This window comes from Hyperolius riggenbachi, chromosome 3 (genome assembly GCF_040937935.1).
Source record: "Hyperolius riggenbachi isolate aHypRig1 chromosome 3, aHypRig1.pri, whole genome shotgun sequence".
Taxonomy (NCBI): domain Eukaryota; kingdom Metazoa; phylum Chordata; class Amphibia; order Anura; family Hyperoliidae; genus Hyperolius; species Hyperolius riggenbachi.
The window spans coordinates 455,610,282-455,625,246 of record NC_090648.1 but is presented as its reverse complement, the minus strand read 5'-3'; the positions used below and the strand labels follow the sequence as shown (position 1 = coordinate 455,625,246).

General features: G+C 45.5%; 1 protein-coding gene across 1 annotated transcript in view; it reads left to right on the top strand.

The window, feature by feature from the left end:
- The window catches only part of LOC137564256 (aldo-keto reductase family 1 member C15-like), a 35,547-nt gene that overhangs the window by 18,608 nt on the left and 1,974 nt on the right, over positions 1 to 14,965 (top strand). The window contains exons 4-7 of the mRNA XM_068277906.1: positions 2,064 to 2,141; positions 4,715 to 4,837; positions 7,214 to 7,326; positions 9,070 to 9,235. Of these exons, the coding sequence (XP_068134007.1) occupies positions 2,064 to 2,141; positions 4,715 to 4,837; positions 7,214 to 7,326; positions 9,070 to 9,235 (480 nt within the window). The remainder of the gene's footprint in view (positions 1 to 2,063; positions 2,142 to 4,714; positions 4,838 to 7,213; positions 7,327 to 9,069; positions 9,236 to 14,965) is intronic.

Sequence of the window (14,965 nt, the reverse complement as noted above, 5' to 3'; positions counted from 1 at the left end):
GGCAGCGCAGGCGTACTACTCCGGGTCAGAGCGACCCGGAAGTAGTAAACCCCCCAGGGATTCAGAGATGTTCGCCGGCGAACGGTTTGGGAACCGTTCCCCACATCTCTATTGGAGACTGGGCATCTGTTTCTACATGTTTTATGTAAAAAAAAATGTAAAAAAAATAAAACCAGTAGCCCTACCTTTGCTTATGAAAAAACTTTATTAATACAAAAATTTGCAGTCATGAGTGACTCGGTTTCCCCCAATATAAAACCACTTAAAAACACAATGGAATGGGAGGGAGCGCTCCTTCACAGTAAATTCCACCAATCACCATTAGGTAACTGCAGCAGGCGATCGCCCGGCCTTAGCCTATGCAGAGCGCCCCTGCCACCAATATGGTTTGATTGTCTGTGGACCCACCACCGAAGCACACCACAGAGGCCTCAAAAAGCAGCTGCAAGTACCGCCAAGTACACTCCAAAAAACACTGTGCTCCAACTCATCTTCTTAGTTGTTATTAACACATATGGTGAACTTGCTGACTTTCATTACGCTTGCTGATGTCTCTAATGTATTACAGTTCACTTCCCAATGTTGCCTCTAGTTGTATAACACTTGTGCTTTACATTCTGTGCTTACTTTACTGCAAGGAACATGCCCATGACAACGTGTGAACCAGTCCTGTTTCAACATAACAATCAACTTTTCTTTTCAGCGTTCAGCTTCCCCATAGGGCTGTGGCTGTTTACTCACGGCTCCTTATCCTTGACTGCGATAGTGTTCCCCTGCTGTGTTGACCTGTGATTCACGTGGCTCTATGGGTTTGTTAGCAGTGCTCCAGCTCGTAGGGCGAGCCTCTGCCTGTGTTGCCTCCGCTAGCCAACTTGATCGTCTCCACGCCGTGCACGGCGGCTTGCTGCGGCTTAGGATCCGTCTGTCCAGCGTCCGGGGGTCACATGAGCGCTCACTCCCATTCCGACTCCTCCCAGTAGTCTCTGGCCTTTTAAAGGACCACTATTGCGAAAATCACAAAATTTTAAATACATGTAAAAACATACAAATAAAAAGTACATTACTTCAAGAGTAAAATTAGCCATAAATTACTTTTCTCCTATGTTGCTGTCACTTGCAGTAGGTAGTGACAGGTTTTTGGACTAGCCCATCTCCTCATGGGTGATTCTCAGTGTTTTATTTATTTTCAAAAGCTCTTCCTGAATGGCAGTTGCACCACCCAACTGCCAAAAAAGTGTGTAGCGAGCAGGGAGGCTGGCCAGCATCTTTGTATAAATCTTTTTCAGGGAACATCTTTACAAAGAATAAAGGCCATGCTGAGAATCCCCCATGAAGAGATGGACTAGTCAAAATCTGTCAGAATTCTAATAACTACCGTAACCTTGAGCTCTAATGAATTATTTTGTAATACTCATTAACATTTATTTATGTGCATAACCAGCTGGTAAATTGCCACAAATGTTTCTTTTGGCTATTTGTTGTTAGTGAATCATCAGATAAAGGGAAGTCAATAAAATCCCTTAAAAAGTGAGGTGAAATTGGCATTTTAAAAACATCAAAGGAGTTCAGTGTAAAACCCCCATTGCTTTACATGATCTAACTAAAATGAACTAAGTTTGCTTCTTTGAGAAGAAGAATGTTATTTTATTTGAGCATCCCCACCAGGTTTTTTTTTCCTGTATACAAAAAGCTGTACAGAGGGGTAGCAATACAGGGTGCAGAGGTTGCAACCGCACCGGGGCCCTTGTGCTAGAGGGGCCCTCTATCAACCACAGTATTTGCTCTTTATTGGTCCTGTGCTGGTAATTATTGCTTCTATATATGCTTTGAATAGTAGTAATCATTAACAAACTATTCCCCCCATCCCCTTCTTTTACCTCTGGCACTGCAGCTGTCCTTGGCAGGTTTTGGTGCACTGTGTAAATTGTTATGTATACAGTGCTTGGGGGGAAGCCCAATGCAAAACTTGCACTGGGGCCCATTGCTCCTTAGCTACACCACTGAAGCTGTGTTTTAGTAAATATGCTTCCTATGTGTCCTCTGATTTTTCCTTTGTTGTCTAGGCCAGTGAAGATCTGGTTCCAGTGGATGAGAATGGAAAGTATCTGTACAAAAACACAGATCTCCGGGACACTTGGGAGGTGAGTGTGATGGAATCTGTCTCAAAGTGTGTTGTATTCAGTAATCACAGATGCAGAATAACTATAACTAGGTTTATTGACATTTTACAAGCTTCAGCAACTCTCTGCATAAAGCATACTTCCCTCCATGGCTCCAGCATGCATCCACAGAAACCAACAACACACAGCAGTACAGATCTTCTTTTAAGAAATGGCAGTAGCACAGTGCCATCTGATGGCCAGATGTATGAATCCCTAAAGGTGACCAGAAAGTCTCAGAGATAGAGAAGTGGAGAGCAGAGGCAGGGGCATGACATTAGCAGCCCAGACCCCCAAGCAAAATTATCCAGGTAAGGACACCCTGCACTTCCCAACATGACCACTACCCTCACAGCATCACGGTCTTTCGATCCATTCTCCATACTGGCCTACTGTACCGCTTCTCTCCCCCCCCCCCCCCCCCTTTCTGCAGCATAAGCACAGGGAGCGCTGTAATATTTACCTAGTCCACAATGTTTATGGCCTCCCAGGAGTGCTCTATGCTGCAATTCTGAATGTATGTGGGCAGGCAACGGATGTAGATTTTACCAGAGCCGGAACAAGGTCCTCCAGCACCCAAGGCTGAAACACCAAAGTGCGCCCCTCCACCCCTCCCACCCCAACCATCACACACTGATTGCTATTAGACTAAGAGGCGCCCCAGGACCCCCAACACCTTAATCTCTAGTTATCTGTCTTGCAGTCACTGCCATGTATTCCCTTTTCTTATTTCTCTCTTCTTCAAACACAGTAGGGGAATTATAGGTGAGTGAGTTGTGCGCCCCCTCCTACACTGCGCCCTGAGGCTGGAGCCTCTCTGCCTCTGCCTCGGCCCTGGATTTTACCAGGTGTTACGACAGCCACAAAACATGTTACGCAGTCTATGTAACTCGTGTTATGCACATCATTTGCATATCGCGCTTTACAGTAGCGACATATGCATTGTGTGTATAATGTGAGTTATGCAAACAGCGTCATTTGCATTACTTGCTGTGTGTGACGTCTGGTAAGATTTATGTGCACAAAAGGGAGAAATACATACAAAGAGCAGGAAAATACAGGGATGTAACAGAGATATAAAGGAACAAAGCAGGACAAGGAAGTGCAAATGACTGATCAATATAGGTGTAGGTCAAATGGAACTTGCTAGAGACAAAAAGGCAGCTAGGAGAGCCAGTGTATATGTGTACATTGGTCTGGCCTTCCTGCCTGATTGTTTACTAATCGGGATTTTGAATGGAAAGAACAATCGTTGAATCTTACCCAGGTCTGTTGGATTAGTAGTTAAACTGCATTATAGTAAAGCAACCACAAGATGTCACTGTAATGTGCTGTGATGATCTCTATGGTATTGTGATTTCCTGTATTCTTTCTGTGTTCCTCTCTGTTCTAAGTAAGCTGCATTACTTGATGGTGGTGTATGATATATCTCTGCATGTTTTTTTTTCAGTTAAGAGTTCTAACTTGTTATACTGGGTGCCTATCTGCATGTACAGAACACTCTGCTCCATCAAAGCCAACAATAGAAAAAATAATTAAAAGATGGACAAAACATTCAAGTGACAAATGTTCATTTTTAATAGCCACTCTGACTCCATAGCTCCCAACTTTCCCTCCTTTGGAGGGACAGTCCCTCTTTGGGAGCCCTGTCCCTCTTTCCTCTTCATTTGTCCCTCTTTCAGGACTTGTCCAGCTTTCTATGTAAATATATACAGTATATATTTCTCTACTAAAACATGTTATTCCCATCCTTTAAATTGATATATTACTAATTTTAAAATGTTAATTTGAATGGAAATGAACCAGGATAGAAAGAACCAGTGTGGTTTGCATTATAAAACAACATACAGGATTTTTCTTATGAAATCGTTATGGTATGCGTGACTAGGGGCGTAGCGGGGGCATGATCAGGGGTGTGGCAGGGGCGTGATCAGGGGTGTGGCTTAAAGGTAACCTTAAGTCTGCCAAAAAAAATGACATTTACTTACCTGGGGCTTCCCTCAGCCCACTGCAGCCGATCGGTGCCCTCGCTGTGTCTCGGAGATCCTCTCCTCCTCGCCGGCGACCACTTTTGGTTTGGCCGTCACCGGCCGACAGGCATGAGAACGCAAGTGATTCTTCGCGTTCCCAGCCATAATATCGCCCCCTATGCTGCTATTGCGGCCTCCTGGCCGCAATAGCAGCATAGGGGGCGATATTGTGGCTGGGAACGCGAAGAATCACTCGCGTTCCCATGCCTGTCGGGTCCTGACGGCGAAACCGGAAGTGGTCACCGGCGAGGAGAGGAGGATCTCCGAGACACAGCGAGGGCACCGATCGGCTGCAGGGGGCTGAGGGAAGCCCCAGGTGAGTAAATGTCATTTTTTTTTGGCAGACTTAAGGTTACCTTTAAGTGTCCCTCTTTCTCATCCCAAAAAGTTGGGAGGTATGCGACTCCAGTACCACATCACGGAGATCTTCTTTTTCAGAAATCTCTGGAGAATGTATTGTGCATTTCCTGTTGTATGTCAGATCTTAGTGCAAGTTATTTCACGTTATGCTGCATTGTTTTCAAGGCAATGGAGAGATGTAAAGATGCTGGATTGGTCAAATCCATCGGAGTGTCCAACTTTAACCGCCGGCAGTTGGAGTTAATCCTGAATAAACCAGGATTAAAATACAAGCCGGTCTGTAATCAGGTAATTTATACTATCTGAGATTCTCACATATGCAATAAGAAAACATCAATATATAAAGGCAGATTCCACTTTTGTTGAAAAAAAGTATAACATTTGTGTTTGTGAAGGTTTTTATATATTCAGGTCATGGTAAAAGAGGAACTTTAACCAAGAATTGAACTTTATTCCAATCAGTAGTTGGTACCCGCCTTTCCTACGAAAAAAAATCTTTATCTTTTCTCATCAGGGGGCTCTGTATGGTTGAAATTGTGGGTGAAACCCCTCCCACAGTGTGATGTCATGACTATAGTCCTGACCGTTTGCTGTCTGAGAACCACCTTGCATTGTGGGAAATAACAGATTTTTCCAACTGCCAAGCAAGCTGTATCTCGCTTTGTGCATAAAACTCTCAGTAACGAACATTCTGTACAAATCACCTGGCAGGATAGTGATAAATTTCAGAATGTAAATCAAGGAGAGGAAACATTTTACAATGGGCAAATACTGACTAAATAATCTATGAATGAATACTGTAAAAAATAAGAAATTGTATTCATTATGTTATTTTTTTATGTTACAGTTCCTCTAAGTATTTTAGTTCAACTAGACACCTTACTGAGCAATTAACTAATACCCATACTAGAGATGTCAATTGTTAATGTTCCCTAGCTGTTGTTGTGCATCGTTTTTAAAACATTTACATTAGGTAAGGGTAATTAAATAGCAATGTATGTTGAGGAACTATGAAGTCAAAGGCCCTCTCTACTGAGTCGGTGTATGGCCCAGCACAAGGGAGCTAACACTGTTGGGTAAGACGGAATGAGATTGAAATCTTGAAGAAAAAGGGCAAAAAAATTAGATGCTAACATTTATATTTTGCATTTCCCATTTCTTAGGGATTTTTTCCATTAGGTGCCACAGCTGTTTCCACTTCGGCCAAAAGTAAAATTAAAAAATGTTATCGTGTATGGCCATTGGCCACCTTAAAGAGAGTCTGAAGTGAATTAAATAAATAAAAAAAAACAGATACTTACCTAAGGAAAGGGGAGGCTCTGGGTACTATAGAGCCTTCCCATTCCTCTCCTGGTCCCCTGCTCCCCCGTTAGCATTCTCATTCTCTGTTGAGTCGGAGACTGCTCTCTCCCACAGCATGAGGCTTCAGAAATGTTCAGAAGACCGAATGCTCCCAAAGACGGGTAGCTCCCTACTGCGCATGCAAGAGCATGCTCTTCTGCTTCCGCACAGTACGGAGCCGCCTGTCTTTGGGAGCACTCGGGCTCCTGAAGGGTTCCCGAGCCTACTGCTGTGGGAGATTTAAATGGGGAGCCAGTGCTGGGACGCGTGGACCATGAGAGGAGCGGGAAGACTCATTAGAACCCAAAGCCTTCCCTCTCCTTAGGTAAGTATCTATTTTTTTATATTCACTTCAGGATTCTCTTTAGGGCTCTTTCACATCTAACAAGGAGCCGTTCTCCAGCACCCGTTGAATAGCCTGCGCCTGTCGTTGGGAGGCTGCGGTGCGATGCAGTCAGCGGCAGTAGCTATTTATTCACCAAAGGGGTAAATGCCGGCTCTGGCGATTAAAAGCTCCCGGGTGTGTCAAACCGCAACGCAGCGTCGCGTGTGAAAGGTAAAATAAAAGTCTATGGACTTTCATTTTACCTTGGTTAACGCAAAGTTTCGACTTTGCGTCAAAACGCAGGAAGCGGGCTCTAGTGTGGCAGAGCCCTCAAGGTAGATTTTGTTTACTTTCTTTTGTAAACATTACATTCCCTTGTTGTGTATTATCTTTAACACATTTATGTTTAGGTGGCCATACATCTAACACCTAACCGTACACTATTTATTTTTATTATTAGATTATGTTATCAAACCTACCATACACCATTCAATTTTCTAAGGAATCAACCTGATTTTTATTAAAAAAAAAACTGAATAATCGATCGTTTTTTATCGATCGAAATAAGATTACGGTATTTTCAATTTGCTCTCTGTTCGATCATTGTGGTCAAATAAATGGGGTCAAAGACCACAATGATAGAATTTCTGAAAGGTGTAAGGGCAGGCACTTGTGACATCACTTCCGATCGAAGTACAAACCCCACTGCTTTGATCGAACAAGAATTGAGAAGCGTCAGCAGGAATCAAAAGATAAAAAAAATTGATTTAAAAAGTATTCTCCATGAAAAATCGATAATACCATTTGACCTTCAAACTGATTCTTTATAAAACGATGCTGCCATTTTAAATCAAAATTATGCATTCATCGCTCTATTGATTGAACTGTTTTCGACAAGTGTATGGAAACCGTATGGTGGAATAGCTCCCCAGCAGCCGCGTAGGGCTAGATCATTAGATATGGACAATATGACCCATTAATGGCTCCTGTCTGTGCAGGTGGAGTGTCACTTGTACCTAAACCAGAGCGAGCTGCTGGATTTCTGCAAGTCACATGACATCGCGCTGGTGGCGTACAGCACCCTGGGATCCAGCCGAGATGAAACATGGGGGTAAATATATCCTTGCATATTCATTATCGTCTCTGTTTTTTGTACGGGGTATTGCAGAAGTTACTTAATGTATGTTGTCCTTAGATACCACATTTAAGCAGTTTAAAGAGACCCAAAGACGAGATATATTGCTATATTTTTACATACCTGGTGCTTCCTCCAGCCCCATATGCATGGATGTGTCCCTCGCCGTCCTCCTCAGCGCCGCTATTCTCCCACAGTCAACTCCCGGTAAGTGGCTCAGTCGGACTCATTCTGACTGATTGACGTCAGCTGGGCCTTCTGCGCTTGCGCATACGGTCCGCACACGTGCAGAAGGTCCGCTGCTGACGTCACTGAGCCACTTACCGGGAAAGATTGCGGCTGAACGGCGCTGAGGAGGATGGCGAGGGACACATCCATGCTTATGGGGCTGGATAAGTAAAAAGACAGCATTACAGTATATCTCATCTCTGGGTCTCTTTAAAGCAGACCCAAACCGAACATTTTTTAATTCAAAATATTTAGTTGCACCACTCTGACACATACAATGATAAATAAACACTCCTTCAAACCTATGAGCATTTCAGTGCATGCTTTTCACCCTTCTCTTTTCATAACTAGGGTTATACAGGTGGCAGCCATTACTTCTGAGCTTAGTAGGAGGTTTTAGATCATGGGTGTGTTTGTCATCAGCTACCCTCCCTCACAAGGGCGGTGTCTATGTGAAATCTCACACAAGCTGAGATCACCTCCCCTGTGACATCATCAGTAGCAGCCTGTGTTTTGTTTTTGTTTTTTATCTCCTCCACCAGTCTGCCGAATTCTGTCCCAGCAATATGAAAGGAAGGGAGGGGTTTCTCCAATAAATGTAAAACATTTTATATTTGTCATCATGCAGCTGAAAAAGGGCTGCTATTTATTATTATAAGTTAGATAATAGATTTCATTTCTGAAATCTTGTATTTTTAATTTGGGTCCACTTTAAGCAGCTGTTTTACCCAAATACCAGAATGTGTTATGTTCCTGGATGCATTAATTGGTCACATGGTCCCCTAGTTTTCAGAAACAAAAACCTCAAAATTAAACTAGCACAGAATTAAAAAATAGTCACATGTTTACAGATAAGAGCATTAAATAGTTTCATGCCTCCAGATAAAAGAATCAAGTAGTCACATGCCCTCAATAAAAATATTAAAGGGACACTTAAGTCAAACAAAAAAAATGAGTTTTACTCACCTGGGGCATCCAATAGCCCCCTGCAGCTGTCCGGTGCCCTCACCATCTCCCTCCGATCCTCCTGGCCCCGCCGGCAGCCACTTCCTGTTTCGGTGACAGGAGCTGACAGGCTGGGGACGCGAGTGATTCTTCGCGTTCCTGGCCACAATAGTGCCATCTATGCTGCTATAGCATATATCATATACCATATAGCAGCATAGAGGGTGCTAATGAGTCTGGGAACGCGAAGAATCACTCGCGTCCCCAGCCTGTCAGCTCCTGTCACCGAAACAGGAAGTGGCTGCCGGCGGGGCCAGGAGGATCGGAGGGGGACAGCGAGGGCACCGGACAGCTGCAGGGGGCTATTGGAAGCCCTAGGTGAGTAAAACTCATTTTTTTTGTTTGACTTAAGTGTCCCTTTAAGTAGTCACAAGCATTCAGATCGGGATGAACTATCACTGCCCAGAGTTCTAAAGCATTAGATCTGCTTTTGTATGTCCATTGTCACTCATTTAAAGTAATGCTTGTGTGTTTGTCTCCATTTAGGATCAATACAGCTACCCCTGTACTCCTGGAGGATCCTGTATTGAACGGTATAGCGGAGAGGATTGGACGGACCCCCGCTCAGGTGGCATTACGGTTTCTGCTGCAAAGAGGGATTGTGGTTCTGGCCAAAAGCTTCTCCCCAGCTAGGATCAAACAGAACCAGCAGGTACAGTCACAAAGAAGACACAAAACAACAGCGCCATCTAGAGTGCCTGCAGGCATAGACGTGGTACAGTGCAAAGTGCCTATACATCAGACAATGTATGGGCAGATCTACCAAGAGCATAGCTCTGAACTGTCTCTTTTGGAGGGACAGTCCATCTTTGGGAACGCAATCCCTTGGTCTCTCTTTCCTCCTCATTTGTCCCTCTTTCAGGAATCGTATTCAAATCTAAGTAAAAATATGTATATTCCTACTGGAAAATGTGTTTAATTGACTTTAAACTTCAGGGGTGCCTCTAGCCATTTTGTCACTCCAGGCGAGAAAAACCTGTGGCGACCCCCCATGAAAATAATCGTAATGTGGCAATATTTCACCAAATAATAATCGTAATGTGGCAGGGTTTCACCAGAAACTAATCATAATGCAGCAGCAGTTCACCAGAAAAAAATCGTAATGCGGCAGCGTTTCACCAGAAAATGATCGTAATGCGTCAGTGTTTCACCAGAAATTACAAGTATTGCTGCAGCGTTTCACAACAAAAATACATGTAGTGCAGTGTTTTACCAGAAAATACAGAATGCGAGCAGCGTTTCACCAAAAAATACACGTAATTTGTGCAGCCTTTCACCAGAAAATATTCATAGGCAGGGCTTCATTTTCATGAAGCACAAAGGGAGAGAGAAGGAAGGAGGCACAAAGGGACACAGAAGGAGGCAGAGGTGGCACAGGGGGACTGAAGGAGGCACATGGAGACAGAAGGAGGCACAAAGGGAGACAGGAGGCATAAAGGGAGAAAGAAGGACAAATAGGGGGTCAGACATGGCACAAGGGACTAAAGAAGGCACAAGGAGACAGAAGATGGCACAAGGAGATAGGAGGCACAAAGGGGGAGAAAAGGATGCACAAGGCACAGAGGGAAACAGTGGCAGCTGCCTGCAACTTACGCTAAGCAGATGCAGCAGAAGCAAGTAATAGAACACCCATGGGGGTGGGGCTTAGTCAGGGGTGGGGCTTAGCTCAGGGGGAGGGGCTAAATTCAGCAACATGGCGCCCCCAGGACCAATGGCTATCCAGGCAAAGGCATGTACTGCCTATGCCTAAAGGCGCCCCTGCTAAACTTTATTCCCATCCAGTGGCGTAGCTACAGACCTCAGGGACCCGATGCAGAATTTGGAACTAGAACCCCCACCCTACATTAAATAGCCAGGTATAGGCACCTCCAGTATAGGTAGCCAGGAATAGGTGCCCCAGTATAGGTAGCCAGGAATAGGAGCCCAGAGTATAGGTAGCCAGGAATAGGGGCCCTCAGTTTTAGTAGCCAGGTATAGGTGCTCCAGTAGGTAACCCGGGAATAGGTGCTTCCAGTATAGGTAGCCAGGAAGAGGTGCCTCAGTAAAAGTAGCTAGGCATAGGTGCCTCAGTATAGTTAGCCAGGAATAGATGCTCACAGTATAGATAGCAAGAAATAGGTGCCTTAGTAAAGGTAGCCAGGAATAGGTGCTCCTGGTATAGATAGCCAGGGATAAGTGCCTCAGTATAGATAGGCAGGAATAGGTGCCTCAGTATAAGTAGCCAGGGATAGGTGCCTCAATATAGATAGCCAGGGATAGGTGCCTCAGTATAGATAGCCAGGGATAGGTGCCTCAGTATAGATAGCCAGGGATAGGTGCCTCAGTATAGATAGCCAGGGATAGGTGCCTCAGTATAGATAGCCACGATAGGTGCCTCAGTTTAGATAGCCAGGAATAGCTACCTCAGTATAGATAGGCAGGAATAGGTGCCTCGGTATAGATAGCCAGGGATAGCTACCTCAGTATAGTTGGCCAGGGATAGGTGCCTCAGTATAGATAGCCAGGGATAGGTGCCTCAGTATAGGTAGCCAGGAATAGCTACCTCAGTATAGATAGGCAGGAATAGGTGCCTCGGTATAGATAGCTAGGGATAGATGCCTCAGTATAGATAGCCAGGGATAGGTGCCTCAGTATAGGTAGTTAGGAATAGGTACCTCAGTATAGATAGCCAGGAGTAGATGCCTCAGTACAGATAGCAAGAAATAAGTGCCTCAGTAAAGGTAGCCAGGAATAGGTGCTCCCAGTATAGATAGCCAGGGATAGGTGCCTCAGTATAGATAGGCAGGAATAGGTGCCTCAGTATAGATAGGCAGGAATAGGTGCCTCAGTATAAGTAGTCAGGAATAGGTGCCTCAATATACATAACCAGGGATAGGTGCCTCTGTATAGATAGCCAGGGATAGCTACCTCAGTATAGATAACCAGGGATAGGTGCCTCAGTATAGGTAGCCAGGGATAGGTGCCTCGGTATAGGTAGCCAGGAATAGCTACCTCAGTATAGATAGGCAGGAATATGTGCCTCAGTATAGGTAGCCAGGGATAGATGCCTCAGTATAGATAGCCAGGAATTGCTGCCTCAGTATAGATAGCCAGGAATAGCTACCTCAGTATAGATAGGCAGGAATATGTGCCTCAGTATAGGTAGCCAGGAATAGCTACCTCAGTATAGATAGGCAGGAATAGGTGCCTCGGTATAGATAGCCAGGGATAGATGCCTCAGTATAGATAGCCAGGGATAGGTGCCTCAGTATAGATAGCCAGGGATAGGTATAGATAGCCAGGAATAGCTACCTCAGTATAGATAGCCAGGGATAGGTGCCTCAGTATAGGTAGCCAGGAATAGCTACCTCAGTATAGATAGGCAGGAATATGTGCCTCAGTATAGGTAGCTAGGAATAGATGCCTCAGTATAGATAGCCAGGAATAGATGCCTCAGTATAGATAGCCAGGTATAGATGCCTCAGTATAGATAGCCAGGCATAGCTACCTCAGTATAGATAGGCAGGAATATGTGCCTCAGTATAGGTAGCCAGGCGGAAGGGGGATGCAGCGGCATACGCACCATCAGCGGCTGAGGAGTCATCGAATACTACCTTTACCGGGATCCATGCGCTGCATCTAATTGCTCCTTCCTGTTCGTTGTGTTCCATCTTACAGTAACAGCGCCCCCTATGGAAGGCTGTACTGTGAGCTGAAACACAGGACAGGAAGAAGTTCGTAGTACATGCGTCGCTGGCTTCCAGCAAAGTTAGTATTTGATGTCTCCTCAGCTGATGCTGGTGCGCGTGCTGCTGCGCTCCCCCCCCCCCACACACACAGTATGTGGGGAGGACGAGCGGGCCCCTCAAGGGCCCCAGGCCCGGCCGCACAGGTGACTGCTGCAACCATGGCCCCTACGCCCCTGTTCACATCCATTGATATATTTCTTATTTTTAAATGTTAATATGAAGGAAAATGAACCAGGACAGAAAGGACCATTGTAGTTTGATTTGTAAAGCAGCATATTTCTCTTATGATATCATTATATTATGCGTGAGTAGGGGGTGTGTTGGGGGCATGACTTTGGTGTGGCAGGGGTGTGGCTTAAGTGTCCCTCTTTCTGATCTCAAAAAGTTGGGAGGTATGCAAGAGACAGATCTCTCTCTGATCAAATCTGACCATACACCACAGGCCGATTCCCAATCAATTTCATGCTGAAATCGTTCTGGAATCGGCCTTGTGGTGCTGCATCCCCCACCTCGCTGGCCGACACTATCCCCCCCCCCCCAATATTCAATGTGCCCCCTCCCCCGCCCAATGCACTATACATTACCTGTCCGTGTATGTCGCTGACTACAGGCTCCTCCGTCCCTACATGCACCCGACTGACCATGACGACCCGACATCTTGCAGCATGTCCGACCGATTTAATGCTACCAATTTCTTCTTTTTTTTTTAATGTGGGCGTGGTAATGGGTGCGGCCAAATATACATGACCTTAGCAGTAGTGTAAAAGGTCTGCCAGGGAAGTTTGAGCTCTGCCATAGCGTTTCCCCCCAAAATACATGTAATCTGACAGCAGCAGTTCCCCCAAAATACAGTTAATCTGGCAGCAGTTCCCCCAAAATAGGTGCCCCCAGTATAGGTAACCAGGTCTATAGGTGTCCCCAGTGGAAGTAACCAAGCCTATAGATGTCCCCAGAATAGGTAGCCAGGTGTATATGTGTCCCCAGTATAGGTAGCCAGGTGTATTTATGTCCCCAGTATAAGTAGCCAAGGGTATATGTGCCCAGTATAAGTAGCCAGGTGTATACAGTATATGTCCCCAATATAAGTAGCCAGGAGTATATGTGCCCAGGATAAGTAGCCAGGTGTATATATGTTTCCAGTATAAGTAGCCAGGTGCATATATATGTCCCCAGTATAAGTAGCCAGGGGTATATGTGGCCAGTATATGTAGCCAGGTGCCCCCCCCCCCCCAGCGGGAGCGCAGAGAGGAGGTAGAGCTGTGGACACAGCGGTGGGGAAGTCTCTCCCCCTTCCCTCACCTTAGGGCTCACCCTCTCTCTCGCTCCCCCTGCAGATATGAGCAGCAGGCGGCAGAACACTTACTCCATTCGCGCGGAGAAGACAGATCTGTGCTCCTCTAATCTGGTCTAGTCTAGTCTAGACCAGATCAGCGGAGCACAGATCTGTCTTCTCTGCGCACATGGAGTAAGTGTTCTGCCGGCCGGCGCTCATATCTGCAGGGGGAGCAAGAGAAAGGGTGAGCCCTAAGGTGAGGGAAGGGGGGAGACTTCCCCCATTCCCCACCGCTGTGTTCACAGCTCTCCTTCTTCTCTGTGCTCCCGCTGGGTGGGGGGGGGGGGGGGGGTTAAATAAATTAAAAAACAAACAAAAAAACCCACAGGTCACAGCAGGGCGTCCCTAGAGACTCAGCGCCCGGGGGCACATGTCCTACCCCGCCCGCCCAAAGCTACACCCCTGATTACCTGCCACCCAGACATGTTTGCCAAGTGGTATGTCACAGTGGAATGTCCGCAGTAGAGGTGTACAAGAGAACTGATGCCACATTAATAGTGTCCACATGGTGACATAGTAGTGGCTGCTGCTCTTGTTTTGCAGAGCTAGAGCCCATCCCTAAGTTTGAATCTCATCCAGGGCAATGCGTTTCCCATATAGCCTATGGTGGAACTGAATCTGCTTCGGGCTCCAGCAAAGGACCATTGGTAAGGACACGCCACCTACAGGCTATTGGAGGTCTGGCTCAAGTGGGAATCTAGCCTTATAAAAGTAGCTTCCCCCCAAAAAAAAATTGGTCTTAGACTTTGGTAGAGGAATTACACTACAACTATGAAAAAATAAAATTGTGCGCGCCTTGGAGGGACACTTAGTGACATGACTATGTAGTGTGGAAAGTGCTGCGAAAGATGTAAGCGCATAATAAAAATTATAACTGTGGTACTGTAGGAGTGCAACTACCAAAGAAGCGTCCTCAAGTAGTAATAGACATAGGCATTAGCAATACATAAATAATAGATATAGGCATTCATAGGCATCAGTAATAGGCTTGCACTACTAAAGCTGCAATACTGCTGGTGGCCTTTGCTTATCTCCCAACAGAACAGAATGGGCAGCTCAAAAAAGACAATTTGGTATTCTGTCTGTATACTGTATATGAATTGGGGTAAATGTCCACCGACAACAATCATAAAATATTGTATAGGCAGTATTGAACCCCGGTCTGTGCATAGCATACATGCAACTGTGAAGACGGATGTCTCACTTTCATAAACAAAGATGTGAGCTGAGCAAGACGTGAATTGAGAGGAATATAGAAGGCTCCAAGGGAGTCTCCATAGACTTTCAGTGACTTAGTGGCCTTTTGCCATAAAATTATTTA